Source organism: Armigeres subalbatus, chromosome 3, assembly GCF_024139115.2.
Source record: "Armigeres subalbatus isolate Guangzhou_Male chromosome 3, GZ_Asu_2, whole genome shotgun sequence".
Taxonomy (NCBI): domain Eukaryota; kingdom Metazoa; phylum Arthropoda; class Insecta; order Diptera; family Culicidae; genus Armigeres; species Armigeres subalbatus.
The window spans coordinates 215950847-215969403 of record NC_085141.1 but is presented as its reverse complement, the minus strand read 5'-3'; the positions used below and the strand labels follow the sequence as shown (position 1 = coordinate 215969403).

Below are 18557 nucleotides of genomic sequence, written 5' to 3'. Positions count from 1 at the left end.
AGCAACAAGGGCGTACCGTTCAACATCAAAAACGTGCTTAACGTTCCTGAATTACGTGAAAATCTCATGTCGGTCAAGAAAATGACAAATGCAGGTATAGATTTTTTTTGAGAACGTAGCAGTGTTGAAGAAGGACGGAAAGCTGTTGGCTACTGGACACCTCCGTGGAAATTTGTATGAACTCGTATCAACTCGTTTCAAGAAGTTCAAGCCAACCATAGTGAGGTAGGAATTGGAAACTTGTGGCACCTTCGACTCGGACATATTGGCCAACATGGATTGGACATATTAGCCAGGAAAGGTATGCTGAAAGGCATGAATGAAAAATCAAGTCAGATCGATTTTTATAACACCTGCGTGCAAGCTAAGCAATGCCGAGAACCGTTTAATGGAACGAGAATTAGGACCAACCGGCCGTTGGAGCGTATACACTCGGATGTATGCGGACCATCCACCAGCATGGGATGGTTCTCGATACTTTGTGAGTTTCATCGATGACTACACTCCATGATTTACTTGTTAAAGAGAAAGTCTGGCGTGTTCGAGAAATTCAAAGAATTCGAAGCGAGTGTTACGGCCATGTTCGGGAAGTCCATTTCAAGGATGACTGTGGATCAAGGAACGGAGTACTGTTCTGCAATTCAAATGGAGTACTACAAGCAAAAAGGGATCCCACTGGAGGCTACGGTTGCTTATAGTCCCCAACAAAATGGTGTAGCGCTTTCGATTGAATGAGCACGGAGCGAACTTTCTCAATCAAGGTTCGGTTGAACCTCTCCCTTGATTGAGAAAGTTCGCTCCGTGCTCATTCAATCGAAAGCGCCGAAGCGTGGTCAGAAGCAGCTCTGGCGTGCGTTTACTTGATGAACCGAAGTCCAACAAGCGCGCTGCCTTCTGTTGTCACTCCTGCTGAGATGTGGTTCGGTCGTACACCGGATCTGGAGAAAATTCGTGTGTTCGGCTGTACGAGTTTCGTTTGGATCCCGAAGCAGAAAAGACGTAAGTTAGATGCCACTAGTAAAGAGATGATAATGGTTGGGTATGCTCCCAATGGATACCGTGTGTTGGACCCGGTGACTCAAAAAGTTACAATTGCTCGAGACGTCAAGACGTTTGCTCCAGTTGCAAGACTTGCCACTCTTAGGACTGTACTCGCAGCTGGTGTTCAGCAAGGATTCCACTTCCATCAAATGGACGTCAAGACAGCGTTCCTGCATGGAGAGCTGAAAGAAGAATTATACATGGTGATTCCGGATGGCGTCGCAGCTCCTCCCAATACAGTGTGCCGTTTGTTCAAATCACTGTATGGATTGAAGCAATCTCCAAGGTGCTGGAACAAAAAGTTCAACAACCGTCTATTGAATTTGGGATTCCAGCGATCACAACATGATTACTGCCTCTATGTACGTATACAACCAGGAGATAAAGTCTACATCATACTCTATGTGGACGATTTGCTAATAGCTGGGAGAAAGCTGTAAACGATAGAGAAACTGAAGAAAGCATTAAGTTCAACGTTTTCCATGACAGACTGCGGAGAAGTCAATCGTTTCTTGGGTATGAAGCTGGAGTACGACCGGACTAAAAATTCAATGAGCCTTTGCCAGGGAGCGAACATCGAAAAACTGTTGGTGCGCTACAATATGGTGGATTGTAACCCTACCAAGACGCCTATGGATAAGAGCCTGCGTGCTTCGCGAGATAATGAAACAAGCAAGGAACCGTACCGCGAGCTTCTGGGTACAATCATGTACATAATGCTGTGCACCAGACCTGATCTGTGTTATCCCGTCGGATTCCAACGAAATCCAACAATAACTGATTGGCAGTGCCTCAAGCGAGTTGTACGATACCTGAAAGGAACGAAAGCGAAGCATCTGAAATACGTTCGTGATAACTCAGCTGAACCGTTGGTCGGATATGCTGACGCCGACTGGGCATCGGATGCAGAAGACAGGAAGTCTGTTAGCGGTTATTGGTTCACGGTATTCGGTAACGCTGTGTCATGGTCGAGTAAGAAGCAGGTGAAGCAGAATACGTGTCCCTTAGTTCTGCTGTCTCAGAAGCTATCTGGCCTTCAGGAGTGATGGAAAACCTCCAGCTGAAGCGGCCATCAGATCCAGTCTCAATATACGAGGATAACCAAGGAGCGATAGGCATGGCAAACAATTGCGAAAACAAACGATCAAAGCACATAGATATCAAGCATCACATTATTAGAGATCATATTGCGAACGATCGAATAGTATTGAAGTATGTGCGAACCGAGGACCAGTTAGCGGATCTGTTTACCATACTGGTGGACGCTACACATCTTAAGAAACTGTGCCCAGGGGCCTGTAGCATAATCGAAATTTTACTAATAATATTAGTAGAGTAGCTTGTAACTTGTATTTTTCTGTTGCATAATGAATCTACAAGTATGAATTCACAAGACTAATATTACAAGTAAACCGCACTAATAATATAAGTGGAATTTACAAGTAACTGTTGCATAAAGAAAATACAAGTAGAAATTATTAGCGATGGCTTGTAGTTTCTTTTACAAGTATGAATGGTGCTGTAATTTAATTTACAAGTAGCTTTTATTTTATTATTTTAGCTGTGCAAAGTAATTATGCATCGTTTAATTGTTTTTAACGACTTAACAGAGAAAGAAACTATTATTCTAGTTGATTCAAATTACCATATAATGAAATACTGTGCTTAGTGCATAACACTGAGAATTATGAAAATTTTCAAATGACTTTGGATATAGTAGAAGTACTTTAAGTGCTGACATCAAGTATTCAAATGGTGGAGCGCTAAAGATCATTAGCAATTATGCAGTACACAGAAACCCAAAACTACTCAAAAGTGGGTTGTTTTAGGTCAACTCCGTACTTTGTACCAATACCCCATTTTGAGTAAAATGAGTTTCCTAACACTTAGTAGTTTAGTTTCATCCATTTAAAACATATTACCAAAGCTGAGTTTAGTGTACCCAAAGTTGACTTTATTTATCTCAAAATTGAGAATATATTAATTTACTGAAATTTGTATTATTGTACTATAAACAATTTAAGACCATGCATATTTCTTTATTTTTGACAACAATCATGGGAAAGAAAGGAAAAACGTAAAAACTACCTAAATTCTGAGTAGAATTTATTGCGATATTCTCATCAGTTAGTATTTTGAACTAAAAAAGAAATCGTCCAAATTTCATAATCGAATTAGAAGCAAAATCCTAACTTGCATAAGTCTCATAATACACGTAAATTAAACCCGTTTCAAAAGCACACAACAAACAAGTCTACACACTTAATTTTTTTTACCGGGATCTCAGCAAAATGGCCTTTTACCGAGATTCGCACAGCCGTGCCCCAGCAATCATGTTTTTTGCCGAGATTTCTGTCAAAATTGCTGACAATCAGCAAATATTTTACCGAAAATCAGCTAACAACACCATTTCTGCTGAAATATCAGTTTTTTATTTTGCTGTTTTTTATTACGGCTGTGCGGATTTTTGCCGAGCTGCAGAAATAAAAACTAAGTGTGATCGGGATTTGATTTATCATGAATTATACGTACGCGTAACTTACAAATCACCCTAATTAAAACTTAAGTCAATCCCAAAGACCACGTAAAAACGACTCCAGTGTGCATTACATTGGCTTGGCTAAAACTGCCAATACCACAAAGCCGGCTTAAACCGCGGAATCAATAAATTTACAGAGATAATAATTCGTGTTCCGTGCATACCTATCGCAGTCAAACCATATATTCTATCCAAAAATTTGCAAACAAACGTAAACAAATCGTTTACCTCCGCATTGACAGTGAACTGTCGGATGAATTTTGACAGATAAATGAACCTGACGGACTTGTAATTTCAACCTTACTAATAATACAAGTACTAATATTATTAGTTGGAAAAAAATTATTATGCGACGCAAATTACAAGTACTTGTAATTTGTTGACTTGTAACTTGTAACTTGTAGCTAATATTATTAGTCTGATTATGCTACAGGGCCCAGGTGTCGGATTATCCGATTGAGAGGGGGTGTTGGCGCAATAATCAATCGGCCGTAGCGCTGTTACGTTGTTATGGGAGCTACATATCAACACAAGTAACTTGTTAGGAAAAATAATTTCCACGCTCATTCCTACATTGAACACCGTACTGTTAAGAACGTTTTGCTTAATAAACTTTTAAACCGTTAAATAAAACCTGACTTCATTCGGAGTTCCGACTCGTCTCTCAAGACATACTAAATACATTCTAAACAGTTAGAAAGGATTTTTAAACGTTTTTAAGGTTGGGTTCAGTCGCGTTTCGAGGGGAAGGTTATTCCAGAGGCAGATGCCATGTATCAATACACTTCGTCTCAGTTGTGATGAATGGGGAGGCATGATAAATGAGCGGCTGCGTAGTATTTGGCCTTGCTGCAAATGTTGCATGATGTACTCCGGAAGGCTATGATAGTACAATGTTATGGATTTTATACAGGTTCGGGCGAGACTGCACAAACGTGTTCGTGAAATGTCGGAATCAGTAACAGTGTTCGTTTCGCACGACGACGGCGGTGGCTCGGGTGCCGGGAACAAAGAACGGTGACGTCAATCTCACACCTCATGAATGAAATTTGGTGTGAGTTTGACGTCAGCAGTCTAATGGGCTACTAATACGAACAAAAGGCACGCTCAACCGGACCTGTATAAAATAAATGACATTGATGATAGTACCCCTTGTAAATGTAGCAGCAGATTCGGTGGTGGTAGTATTCAGGAAGATCACGGTTCGGTTTTTCAATGCTGCGCTCAATCCGGAAAAATATATTACATCGCCGTATGTGAAGAACGGTGCCACTACAGCCTGCGCAGGCTTTTGACGAGTTGCAAGTGATAGAACTGAAAAAAATCTCCGGAGCGTTTGCAATGTCTTATCACATCACCAACTCTCGCTATCACATCGTTCACTTGGTAACTCCATGTCAGATGTCTGTCCATGTGAAGGCCGAGATTCTTAAGCTTAACACTTTCTACTGGTACTATTACTTCATTACTCCACGGGTAAAGATGATCGCTTGTGTTTTTTTGGGATTTGGGGCTAGAGTGTTAGTAGTTGCCCAGCGTTCGATTGCCTTAAGATCGGTGTTGATCTTTGCAATCAGATAATCTAGTTGGTCAACTTGACCTGTGACATAGATCTGAAGATCGTCGGCATAAAGGTCATATTCGCACTGAAGAACATTCGGAAGACTGCGTTTATATAAAGCGAGAAAAGTAGTACACTGAGACAGGACCCTTGCGGAGTATCATCGGTGAGTTTGTGTTCAACAGACAGGGTGCTTCTTATTTTGACCACCTGGCTCCTGTTGGTGAGGAAAGATCCAAGAAGGTTACAAGCTGATATGGATAAACCGAATTCACGTTCGAATTTGACTTTCAGTTTACTATGGTTAGCGCTGTTGAAAGCTACAGAAAAATCAATCAACACCATGACAGTGCAAAAGTTCTTATCGAAGCCGTCGTAGATGTCATGCACTACTTTGGTTCTGAGCTTTGTACTATGATTCTTCCTGTATGCTGACTGATGTTTAGCGAGGAGAGTTGTATTGGATGATTCAAGATAGCTAGAGATTTGCGATAAAAGGATCTTCTCTAGCAGTTTAGATATTGCGGGAAGCATTCTACTTGGTTGGCGTTTGTACAAAAATATATGTGAGAGAGTTAGTTCTGAAAATGTATTGCGAGGGTCAGTGGCGTAGGGGGGGTTTTCTGAACATTTTTTTACGAAAAAAAAATTTCTTCTAAAAATTTTGTCTCTGGGGGAGGGGGGGTATGGTTTATAGCCAAAACCTAATAAGTTAATACGGTTAATACGTTTAATACGGTACGTATGGTCAGCCCAGGGATGCCAGATATACAGACATGTCTGTATTTATACAGACTTTTGGTCTTGCATACAGACATCATGCAGATTACAGACATTATACAGACTTTTGATTGATTTTACAGACTTTTACAGACATTTCTTATCTTTGGAGGAAAACCGAAGCAGAAAAATCATGAAAACCTGAGAATCTCCGATGATGATTCCAGTATAAATTAAAACCTAATGTTGCTTCTGAAAACATTACGTAGGGAATCCTGAGAGAACAACACCAAAGAAAATCGAACCAATTTTTCCGAGGACCCCGGAATTTTTCGTTCGGAATTCTTGAAGTAAGCCTGGAATATGCTTAAATGTATATTCTTTGAAATAATTGTACAATCTTCATAAAGATTTTATAAGTAATTCGAAGGTGAATTTGGACACTTGAATGGAAGCACTTGATTTTACAAGCATCCGCTGACAAAATGCTCTACAGAGTTACCAATGTCACAGACATTGCAGATAGTACAGAAAGGGCTCCTGTCGAAATTATGCAAGGGCCGCCTGTGTCCGATTCGGAGCCGGGAGATGATCTGCTGATCTTCAAAATAGGGAACCTATGTCACGCCGATGTGGTCCCTTTAATTTTCCGGAGGTAAACGGATGTAGTTGTCCAGTTTTTTCCAGTTTTCTCAAATGATTTCCTCCATGCAGGTTTTGACATCACCAAACGGGACAATGTCGTAAAATGTTGGCCCTGATGTCCGACTTCGGCAAGGAGATCCGCCAGGCACTCCGCATTGCCCCAGGATCCAAGGGAAGGTAATGTTCGAAAGCATGTTCGCTAAGATGCTTTGGATCCTGTTGTGCTTAGGCTTATCACTCTGGAATGTGGAGATGGCGCTGGCAGAGTCTAAAAGTACGAGGATGGGTTCCCTGAACGGGTAGATGGCGGCGCCGTGGCTCCTTCAGAAAAAAAAAATACTGCACATACCTGGGAGGCAGTCCGAGATAGTGAAACCGGTCCCAGTGACCCTAATCCCGACTCCACCCATCTGTAAACCTGTGTTCATAGTTGTGGAAATATCTGTGGCTTAACCACGGACCTTCTAAGAGCCACGAAATTGTCACCCTTGCGGAAATTGCAAACTATTTATATTCGCCGCAGGTCGTAGTGTGTCTATTCCGGCTCCCTTCAGCTAGGAGAGGGATCTTGTATTCTCCAGCAGTGGCTGCAGCGAACGAGCCTGCTAGCGGCAGATGGCCACCAGCGCACGGTGGCAAAAAGGCAGAACGCCAGCCTCGGCACAGGCAGACTGGGGTGGTGTTGCGAGTAACAATTCTGAGGCGGCTCGAATGTAGGAATTGTAGGACCTCCTGTTGTTGGTTCGATGAGGATGAGACAAAGTCCGAACCACGTTGTCTCTGGTCCGACAATTTACTTAGAGCTCGCGGAAGTGCGAAAGGAACGAGAGTCTCCGATCAATGGAGACTCCGAGAACTTCCACAATCTTTTTGTTGGAGATGGGTTAGTCACCCAACCAGCGAAATGAGGACGTGTCCTCGAACGCTTTTGCTGGTTGTCAGAGTCTACCAAGTTCCGGACAAAAGCAAGGAGGTTGCCGGAAAATCCCCATTCTTGCCACTGTTAGAAGTCCTGATGGAGGCCTTGGGAACGTTCTAGATCCGCGTTGTAGGCGTTGTGCAGTACATCTTCCAGATATGCGAAGTATGTGCCCGTGCCGTGTTCCGGGCGGAACGCTTGTTAGCGAAAGCCGAACCTAATATCGACTTCTAATTTACAGCCGCTGTTTACAAACCTTTCCACGGTTTTGAAAACACCTCATGTCAGAGAAATAGACCGGTACATTGTGACATCTCGAGAGGAAATGTTGTTTTTGTGGATGGGTACAACGAGGCTTTTCCGCCATTCGTCCAAAAAGATTCGATCAGACCATGCTTGGTTGATCAACCCCAGAACCAGATTTTGGCGAAGTTGGGAAAGTTTTTGATGATGAAATAACCAACCATATCGAGACCTGATGATTGTCCATTACTCATTAATGTTGAGAGCGAGATTGAGAGGGCGAAGGCGGAAAACGCAGAATTGAAATTGGCGTTTTGTGAATCCGGGGGGACTCGAAAGATGGAGAGTGGCCGCTGAATCTCAGCTGGATCGCTAACGTAAACTAAATGTATTACAATTATTTTTGTTATTCATTCTTAATTATTTCACATTATTTATTATTTCATGAAACGAAAACTTATTTTGAATTTCAGATTATTGAACCCTTGATATTCGATGATATCAAAATGTATGGTTTTATATATTTCCAGTATACCTCTGACATATACAGACAAATACAGACATTTTACTGAGATTAACACAGACATTTATAAATTGTATCTGGCATCCCTGGGTCAGCCTAGCAAAAAAAGGATCCAGGATACAAACGGAAAGGAAAATGAAACGGTGCAATTATACAAACGGTGCAGAACGCACTCAGTCCGTGCAACGACGCTTCCTACGATTTGCACTGCGTAGACTACCGTGGAGAGATCATTTATGCCTGCCAAGTTATGGAAGCCGCTGTCGGCTTATCGATCTGGAGCCGCTTAGAGAACGCCGTAATACCGCTCGGGCTGTACTCGTTGTAGACGTTTAGAAATGCCGAATAGATTTTAGCGATATTTTTGAACACATTTATATTATTGTACAACAGCACCCTGAAATAACGCTATGTCAAGAATGCCAGTTCGTCGGAATAACTACAGTATGAACGGAAGGTATCAAAGGATTACAACGTATATTCGTAATAGGGTTTCTACATTATTCGACTTCAACATGCCTCGTCAGACGCTGCGTCGAAGATTCAAAGAATTTTTCTCATCGCAATAGATAGCTGTTTTAGTGTTTGTGTCCATTTTTTTAAAAGTTTTCTGGCGATATGTATGCTTATATATTTTTTACCATCATTAGGACATAAGTAGTCTGTTGATGTAGACCTTAAATAAATAAATAAATAAATAGATGTTATAGATGAGAAAATCTCATGTTAAACAACCCAATTATCATTCTTTCACAGTATGCAAGGAATCGTTCTACATCCTGTCGGCGTATATGACCCATCTGATGGGACACGGTGAAGTGATGATCCACTGTCAGGTGTGCAACATGACCGTCGAAAAGAAGAGCATGGCCCGGCATTTGCTGCTACACTCGATCGGGCTGTACGAATGCGTCTACTGCTTGTTCGGCGCGAATACGAAGTCTACGATGGCTCTGCATGTCAGCAACGCCCACAGCTCCAAGCCACTGTACTGCTGCGTGCGGTACAATAAGAAGGTTCGTATATGCAAAATATTTAGTTTTTTTTTCTTTCAATCCATTCATAATTAGAAGAGATTAGTGTACCTATGTAGGGCTCGATCCTTCGCCTAGCAGTTAGACGCGCGGTTCCAAAGCTAGACCATGCTGGCTGAGGCTAGGTTCGATTCCCGGTCTCTTCTGAGAAATTTTCGGATTAGCAAAATGTTTAACCTATTTACATACTGCCGTGAATCTCATATCTGTCTTTTTTTGCTGGGTTTTCTATATGAATCAAATATGCGATTCACGGCAGTATACGACCTATAATGTATTTAATAGATTTACCTTCCCTTATTTTGCAGCGAGCAGATGGAGTCGATTACCCTCCTAATAAGATAGAGTCGATGGAATTGAAAACCATGAGCTGCACGGTATCGCCGGATTTGTTCAAGAGGTGTAACTACACTCCTGAACAGTTGAACTACAAACCAATCAGTATTCAGATCAACCAAACTATGGAGTATACACGGAACGAGCAGCCTGTGACCAAGATTCTGTCGAATGCTATTGCTACGCCTGCTCCTGCCCCGCCGGGAACATCCACAGCAGGAGCACCACAAGGACCTGCATCGAACATACAGATTCAAATTACGGACGAGGCGGGCCGTCCGTTGATTATATCGATTCCAGTTCAAAATGCAAAACCAGCGCCTGCTCCTGCACCGACAGCAGCCACAGCTCCTGCATCAACCTCAGCGCCAGTCCGTATTGCGCCGAAACCTCAACAAATGACTGTTTCACAAAGCACCAATATTACCGGACCGAAATCGATATCTGCAGCTCCTCCCATACAGATGCCGATGATAAGTTCTGTGCAAGGTGGAGTCCAGAACTTCATGCCTCAAAATCCAGGCCCACTTCCTGTTATCAGCAGTGTTCAAGGTATGGCGCCTATGCCACCTTTAACGGCTATCCAACGCAACGATGGTTTGCCGGTAATAAGCTGCGTCCAAAGTGTTGCTCAACTCCCGCCAGAACTGCCTACGGTGCCGCCCGCCACCACGATCGTGCCAAAGCCGACCTCAATAATGGCCATAACCTCCACCAGTGGAATGATCACCATTCCGAACATTCCCGGTATAACTATCACTGCTAAAATGGTTACACCTCCCGTAAAAAGCACTACCCCGATAATCACAAATGTACAGTCGATTCCGGCAACAGCGTTACCCGTACTTACCCCACGTCCAACCCCTAAGCCAGCCGCCCAGGTAGCACCTTCACCGATTGCTCAACTGCAAGAGATGGTTAGCAGTTCCACCACGTCGACAAATACAGCCGCACCAATTGAGCCCAAAAACGACATGTACTCTACTACGGTTGCCGAAGCAGACACGCAGTCGAACAGCAGCAATGGCGTAAGCGTAGAACTGGAGGCCGACGACTCGCAATCACAATCGGCACGTAGCAAATCCACCACTCCCGTTCCGTCGTCATCGGTCCAGACGAGTGTTCCGCTTCCACATGAACCGACGCCGATGTCGAAGAAGTTTGCCAGTACAACGCAGATTAGAATCGATTTCCTGTTCAAAGGAAGTATCGACAAGTTCGATCGATTGGAACGGAAGGTTAGCCAGATGATTGAAAGCACCGGATTCTATGGGACGGCGCTGAATATCTGTGGGGTGGAGGACTGTCAGAGCCGGTTTAGCGACCCGGTTAAGTTGAATCTGCACCTGTTGAAGTTTCACAATCTCTCATATTACAACTGCCATCACTGCACGGGCAGATACAAGACGGCTCACGAACTGATCACACACGTGAAAACCCATGGGCGGCATCGGTATTTGTGTTTCCTGTGCGATAAGAAAAGTCACTTTCTGAAGATGATGATTCTGCATGTGCAGCACGATCACAATAGTACGGACGTGATCTTGACCTATCTACACCCTAAGAAGCGAGATATCCACAACGATCTGGTGGTTATTTGTCCGCAGAATGTGACAAGTGGGCAGCTGCAGGATTATGTCAGCAACATTTTGAAGGAGGACGGAGTGAGTGAGAAAAAGAGATTCTCTCCGAGTGAAGTTGATCAACTTCCGGTGGAGGAAATCTTTGCCGAGGATATGTTCTGTGCAAGCTGTGACTACACAACGAAGATCAGGAAGAATCTGAAGCGTCATCTGGAGAAGCACAACGAGGTATCGTCTACTGCGAGTTTAGCGGTACTTCCGGAGCTAGAATCCTTATCAGTTGAAGTAGTTGAAACACCGAAATTTATCTTCGCAAGCAGGGAAGTGGCCACGGGTCATACCATTCCTCAACGGGTTGACCCGATAAAGCTGTATCAGTGTGGGCTGTGCAAGTTTGAATGCCCACCCGTATTCTCTGATCTACGGACCCATCTGTATCGGACGCATCGTAGCGAAAAAATCTACAAATGCGCACACTGCAGTGCCACTCTCAGCGAACGTTTCATGTGCATTGACAAAATTGCAAACCATTTGAAGCTGCATGGTGACAATCTCTACAAATGTAATCGATCCGACTGTGAATATTTTCGTGAGGAGAAGACGCTTGTTTTGGCTCACATCAAGCAGAACCATGGTAACGTGGGATCCGTATTGATACTAAGAGAAGCGGTAGTACCTGATTCCCCGGAATGGCAATGTGACCTCTGTGAAACGATTCGCCCAAACAGAGCAGCGATTATTGAACACATGGTGAAGGATCACAAACTGACCGACAAGCAGTTCAAATGTTCTCACTGTTCCTACAAATCATCCGACAACGATTCCTTCAAGGCACATTTTGCGAATACTCATCCGAAAAGCGAAATCCTTATTATATCGTTGTTCCACGAGATGCCACCCAAAGTGGTTGAAGTAAATATGGCGAAAGAAAGCAGCCAAAGAAAGGAATCCAGTGGTAATGAAAAGGGTAAACGATTCAGCTGTGGCATCGAGTCATGTTCGTTTTCATCGGCTAAAGAAGACGACACTCAGGAACATTTCTTCAAACAGCATCCGGAACAAACTCTGGTCGTGTTTGATGATTCAGCTATCGAAAAGGAAAAGCGGAAGCGATTTGATTACTTTGTTAAGTATGTCTGTAATTACTGTCAAATGCAGTGCGATTTGATTGACGATATTGTGCAGCACTGGAGTCAGATTCACAAAGAAAAAGCCAATACGAAGCCCCTCATGTACAAATTGTTCAAACTAGTTCGCTGCTTCTATTGTGACATGCTTTCGACTTATTCTGACATTAAAGCGCATTGCACAACCCACCATGTTGGTCAGATCTTCGTTTGTGTCGACCATCAGAATGCTTTTAAATGTGGCGAGTGTCCTTACGTCGTTACAGGAGAAAAAGTCGATCTGCTGAAACATTTCAAAATGTATCACAGCGCAAGCAAAAACGAGGATCCTTGCGATTACATGGACGACGAGTTTCTGCACAGAATGCTGGAGCAGAATAATACTCTCTACACGTGCAATCACTGCAAGATTACCTTCGAAAGTCGTTACGAGTACGAAAATCATTTAGATGTCTGCACCTATGCTGGAGAACCGAGCAGCTTCACACCGGCCTCAAAATCGGTCCGAATTCGCTACATTTGCAGCTGCTGTTCGGAAATGTTCAGCAACGAATACAACATTGCGAAACATATGAGAACTCACATCGCCCAATACAATTGTCGTTACTGCAAGCGGGAATTCAAGCACTTGGAGCAGCTCAACGAACACCAAATTCACCTTCACAACGCTCGTGATGACGACTTTTCGCTGAAAGATCTCAGCCAATTTAGAAGCCAGTTCCTCAAAATCAAAATGCTGTTTCCGAATGGTTTGGTCCTCAGTAAAGTGGATGCCTACAAAACCGTGTGTGGGTCCGTCGAGGACATCATCAACTATGCTCGCGTTGTAAACGACGAGGAACTGTCCCAGCTCATGTTCAAACGAGCCATTGAAATGCCTTTAATCTACCAGGATGGCGAATCCGGGCCAACCATCTATACTATTTGCAAAGACTTTATAGCATCACGCCCCACTATGGTTCTGGAGCTGCAACAGCTGTCCGAGTTGCAATTAGAGGAAATCCGCGAACAGGCCTATCTCATAGCCAAAGCCACCGCAGGGAACAACAGCGCCAGTAGCAGCCAAAGCGGTAGCGGTTCTAGCCGGAAACGAGGCAGACCGCGCAAGAAGCTAACCGTTTCTCCGACCCTCTCCGATGAAGATGACGACGACGACGACGATGACTGGAGACCAGATCGGAAGAGGCCAGCTTCGAAAGTGAACGCACCAGCGAAACCTTCGGTTAAAAAGGATTCCCGCGTACCAACAGACTTTTCCGAATCGGATGATGAGCTGTTAATCACTTTCAAGAAAGAGACGGTCTAGATTGATGTAATTTATTTTTTTGTTCCGACGAAATAATCAGTAAGTGTTTTATGTATAGATTATTATACCTACCAGATCAAGACATCACTATTGAAAACGCAGTTCAATCAGAAACCAGAATTAAATAAGTATTAAACAATTTTTCAGCGTATTTTTCATACATTCGAAATTTATCCCATGTCATAATTACTTAGGGGATTGTATCCGGCTGTTGGCCTAGTTGCGTATTTCTCTCATAACTTTTTTTTCAAGTCAATATTATGCAGCGATGTGATCACCATTGGAAGACTAGAGATCTTAGCTAACTTTTCTCCGAAGTAACTATACTGTTTAACAAAAACGGAAAAAAATGCACTGTCCTGTTGTAGGCCATACCTTTGAACCCTTTCAGGCCCAAATGTTTGTAAGTGGTATTACCCAGTATAAAACAAAACAAGTTGAACAAAATATTGTTTTGGGGATGTGCTAGATTATCCACACTGTCCATAAGTCCAGAACTTGTTATCTACAGTTAAGCCCCAAACGCAATACAACGGAACGGCGACGGAAACGGAAAATTTGACAGTTAGCCCATATATTTTCTGTCAAATTTGCCGTTTCCGTCGCCGTTCCGTTATATTGCGTTTGGGGCTTTACCATGCTAGCTTTTCGGAAATTGTTTTTAATTTAAATTAAAACATTGGTGTAATCTTGATGAAATTATAACATGTAAAGAAAAAGTACCGAATTTGTACACTTTTTGACTATTTACTGAAACTGTAATATCTCAGCCCCAGAACAACATTTCTTGGATCTTTATTTATGAAAATAGTCCTTATAAATAGCTCTTTGTAGTATTAAGTTTTTCTGCATAAGTAAACATTATTTTTTGTGTGAGGATGAAGTAACTTCGAAAATTAGTCAAAAAGATGTGTTTTTTTTTTCGATATTTAAAAAGCTCTGCAGACTGTAAAAACGCATATTACCAAAAACTAATTCATGGAGAATATGGGCAAAGATCCACAGAAAAATAAAAAAATATAAAACGAATGGGTGACCCTGACAAAAAATTGTGAAAGGACCCGATATTTGATTTCTCACCTAAAAAAAGCTCATTTTTCAAAAATCGATCTGGCGCGACCTCCAAACGATTTTTTAGAAATTCGGTTTGTTCTACAAAAATTATCCAGACAGGTATATCTTTCATATCAGGGTTGAGCACCATGACTTTTCGAACATCGATTTTTTTTGGAACACCCTAGTGTGTATTTCAATGTTCACAGCAAAAGGGTGACGGTAATAGCTGGATTCTGCATGGGTTGGTTTAGCTCCCAATATCCTCCCGGCGATGAACTATTTTCAATTTGGCTCGTTATCTAGAGGCAGTAGACAGACCTCGGTTATGGCACGCTTGTACTCGCCCTTACATGTTTTCACAGTGACGACACGGCAAATGTTGTCCTTTCCAGGGTGCAACTTTGTAACGCGACCGAGGGGCCATTGGAAAGGCAGGGAACCATGATCAGCCAGCAGAACTAGAGCACCTTCGGCCATTGGTGTTGCTTTCGTCCACTTTGCTCTGTTCTGAAGTTCTGGTAAGTGTTCTGCTGTCCATCTCCTCCAGAAATGTTGAAAAATAGTTTGTCCTGCCTTCATCTCTCGTGAAACTTGCTAGCTCACAGGGTGGGGATAATTTCATTCAGGCTCGTTAATTCAAAGTTAATTGCCTATGTTCAGAGTATTAAGCCACCCGGAGTGGAAATTAATTACTATGTCTGAAACTCGATTATTGTAACCGCTCCCTTCGGTAATTGGTGCACTCCAGTCTGTGCCCTTTCTTGAAGAGAGGGCAAATGAGGCTGTCCAACCAGCTAGCTGGCAATTCCTCGTCTTCTAATATTTTCGACATAATATGGTGCAGAACTTCATAAAGCTGCTTACTGCCATGTTTGAGAAGTTCAGCCGGGAGCTGGTACTTCCCCGCTGTCTTATTGTTCTTCAGCTCTCTAATAGCATTTTTACCTCATCTAGTGTAGGCGACTCCACAGCCTGTCTATCGTCGCTAATATTTATTCTGTTCATCGATACACCGTCACTTCCACTATTCAACAAAGTCTCGAAGTGTTGCTTCCACCTGGCAGCCACTTCGGTTTTATCTGTCAGCAAATTCCCTTCTTGGTCGTTGCACATGACGGGATATAGCGCTATCTTTCTCTGCACGCCATTGACAGTCTAATAAAACCTCCGCATATCATTCTGCTCCATTTTTTCCTGCGCCTCGCTAATCACTTGTTCTTCATACTCCTTCTTCTTTCTGCGGTGGGTTCGTTTTTCGGCTGCTCTTGTTTCCTTGTACCGATATCTATTCGATCGGGTACCCGACACCAACATCCGGCTTCTGGCAACGTGCTTCTCGTCTGTCACGCTGTGACACTCCACATCGAACCAACCCGTCCTGGGTCGCCTCTGTGCAGTGCCTACCACTTCTCATACTGTTGTGCTCACCGTTCCATGGATCGACACCCATAGATCGTTGATGTTGTCGCTAATGCTACGTTTTGACAGGGCAAGTGAATTGAACAACTCAGTTGAATTCAATTGACTTGCCAAAAGTTGAACATGTTCAACTTTCTTTTCGTTCAAGTGAATTGAATTAAGATGTTTACACGTTCCATTCGCGTTCGATTCAAGCGACTTGCTCAATTCACTTGCCTTGTCTAAACGTAGCATAACGTTGATTGCACTTATCCGTTCGTCGAGCTTCTGGCGGTACTCAGCCGATACTCCTTCCACCGATAATCGCTGGATATTGTAACGCATCGTTCGCTGTGATCTTTCGTTCGAGCCAATGTTCGGCCTCTGAATGTCCGCACATCGATAACATCCGAGAAATGACGCCCATCCACCAGTACATGGTCTATCTGGTTTCAAGTTGCACCATTTGGGTGTCTCCAGGTGTGTTTTCAGATATCCTTTCGTGCAAAGTAGGTGCTACTGATGACCTTCCCTCTGGCAGCAGCGAAATTTACTAGCCGTAGGCCGTTGTCATTGGTGGCGGAGTGAAGGCGCTCCCTACCGATTATGGGGTGGAAAAAGTCCTCTCTCCGACGTGAGCGTTACTTACTTACTTATGAATCCTGTACACCTCCGGTGGTGCAAAGGGCCGACTTGAAAGATCTCCATCCTGGGCGTTGCCCAGCTATCCGTTATCGCTTTATCCTGTTGGCAGATTAGATTTCGGTCGACTATTTTTATTTCTTTATTGAGGCTTCGCCGTCAAGAGCCTATGGGTCTGCCTCTGCTGCGATGTCCCGCTGGATTCCAGTCTAATGCTTGTTTTTGCAGATATTTCTTAAACTCGCAAAGACAGCCCTGGCTTTCTTGATCCGTGCGCCTATGTCGATCTTGGTACCGCCGTCTGACGCCATTTGGCTACCAAGATATTGGAAGCTTTCAACAGTCTCCACTGGTTGCCCAGCTACTGTGAAACTGGAAGGAGTCATCGTGTTTACATCCAACGATTTGGTTTTGTTGACGTTGATGACCTGAGACTTGATGACTAAACCTGCCGAAGAGGAGCGCTCGGCAAGGTCATTGAGCTTACTCTGCATATCAGAGCGCCGTTGCGCGAGGAGTGCAACGTCATTTCGAAGTCGTTTAGGTGCTCCATGGTTATAGGCTGCCATAACAGCCCGCGGTTTGGTTCACTTTCAATCGCATCTACCAGAATCTTGTCGATTACGATGAGGAATAGTAACGGTGATAGAATACATCCTTGCCTCACACCAGTTACGACCCGGATAGGGTCGAACAAGACCCCATTGTGCAGCACTCTACACGAAAAGGCCTCATACTGTGCTTCGATGAGGCCGATGATTTTCTCAGGAACCCCCTTGCGTCTCAAGCCACATATTCTCGTGATTGAGACGGTCGAAAGCTTTTTAGTAGTCAATGAATACCAAGAAAAGGGACTCTTGGAATTCGTTGACCTGCTGCAGAATGATACGGAGAGTGACAATATGGTCCACACAGGATCCTCCGGCACGGAATCCGGCCTGCTGCCGCCGGAGAGTCGCATTGATCTTCTCCTGAATCCGAGCTAGGATAATTTTGCATAGAGCTTTGAGAACGGCACACAGCAACATAATGCCTCGCCAGTTATCGCATACAGTCAGGTCACCCTTTTTGGGCACTTTCACTAAGATACCTTGCTTCCAGTCGACCGAGAAAGTTGCGGTGTCTCAAATATTATTGTCGGCGTAGCACCAAGTTAGAATTCGGAAGTCGGGACTTCCGAACCGAACTTTCTTCCGAAGTTTTATTTGTCAAACTAATTGATGCGTTGTTAAGCGCATCTTTAGGCGAATCCAGCGCACTACTTCCGAAGTTGGGAAAGTTGCCTGTATCTGGAGAAAAATCCAACTTCGGTATAAAAAGCGGTATAAATTTATTCCGGATAGACAATACGAAATAAACGATGCAGTAGTTCAGCGGATGTCATGGGGTCAGCTTTGAGCATCTCGGCTGATGTGTGATCGACCCCTGGGGCTTTATTCGATTTCATGCTTTGGATGGCTGTTTGAATCTCTAGCAGTGATGGAGCTTCGGTATTGACGCGTGTTATACGTAGGATCCTGGTAGCGTTTCAGCTGGTCAGTTGAGTCGGTCAACAACTGATCATTCGCGTCTTTCACAGGCATCGTTGCATTCATCTTCGCCCCGCTTACGCGTCGTGAGATATTGTAGAGGAGACGAATGTTCCCGGTTGCAGCGGCTCTCTCTCTCTCCTTCGTCGGCCAGAGAGTCTGCCCACGTTTGCTTGTCCCGTCAACATGAGCGTTTTACTTCCTTCTCAAGAGCCACGTATCGTTGACGGGCTAAGACTTAGGCTCCTCTGGTTTTTGATCGCTCTATCGCGGCTTTGGCTTCTCTTCGCTTCTCTATCTTCCTCCAGGTCTCATCGGTGATCCATTGTTTTCTCTGGGTGCGTAGTTCGCCCAG

The 18557-nt window shown here is 43.7% G+C and overlaps 1 protein-coding gene across 5 annotated transcripts in view; it reads left to right on the top strand.

The window, feature by feature from the left end:
- LOC134219625 (uncharacterized) overlaps window positions 1-13716 on the top strand; it is a 119721-nt gene extending 106005 nt beyond the window's left edge. For all 5 annotated transcript variants that reach the window (XM_062698411.1, XM_062698412.1, XM_062698413.1 and 2 more), the window contains 2 exons: window positions 8948-9207; window positions 9534-13716. In XM_062698411.1, coding sequence (XP_062554395.1) covers window positions 8948-9207; window positions 9534-13577 — 4304 coding nt within the window. In that variant the 3' untranslated portion in view covers window positions 13578-13716. The remainder of the gene's footprint in view (window positions 1-8947; window positions 9208-9533) is intronic.
- Window positions 13717-18557: the final 4841 nt, after the last annotated feature.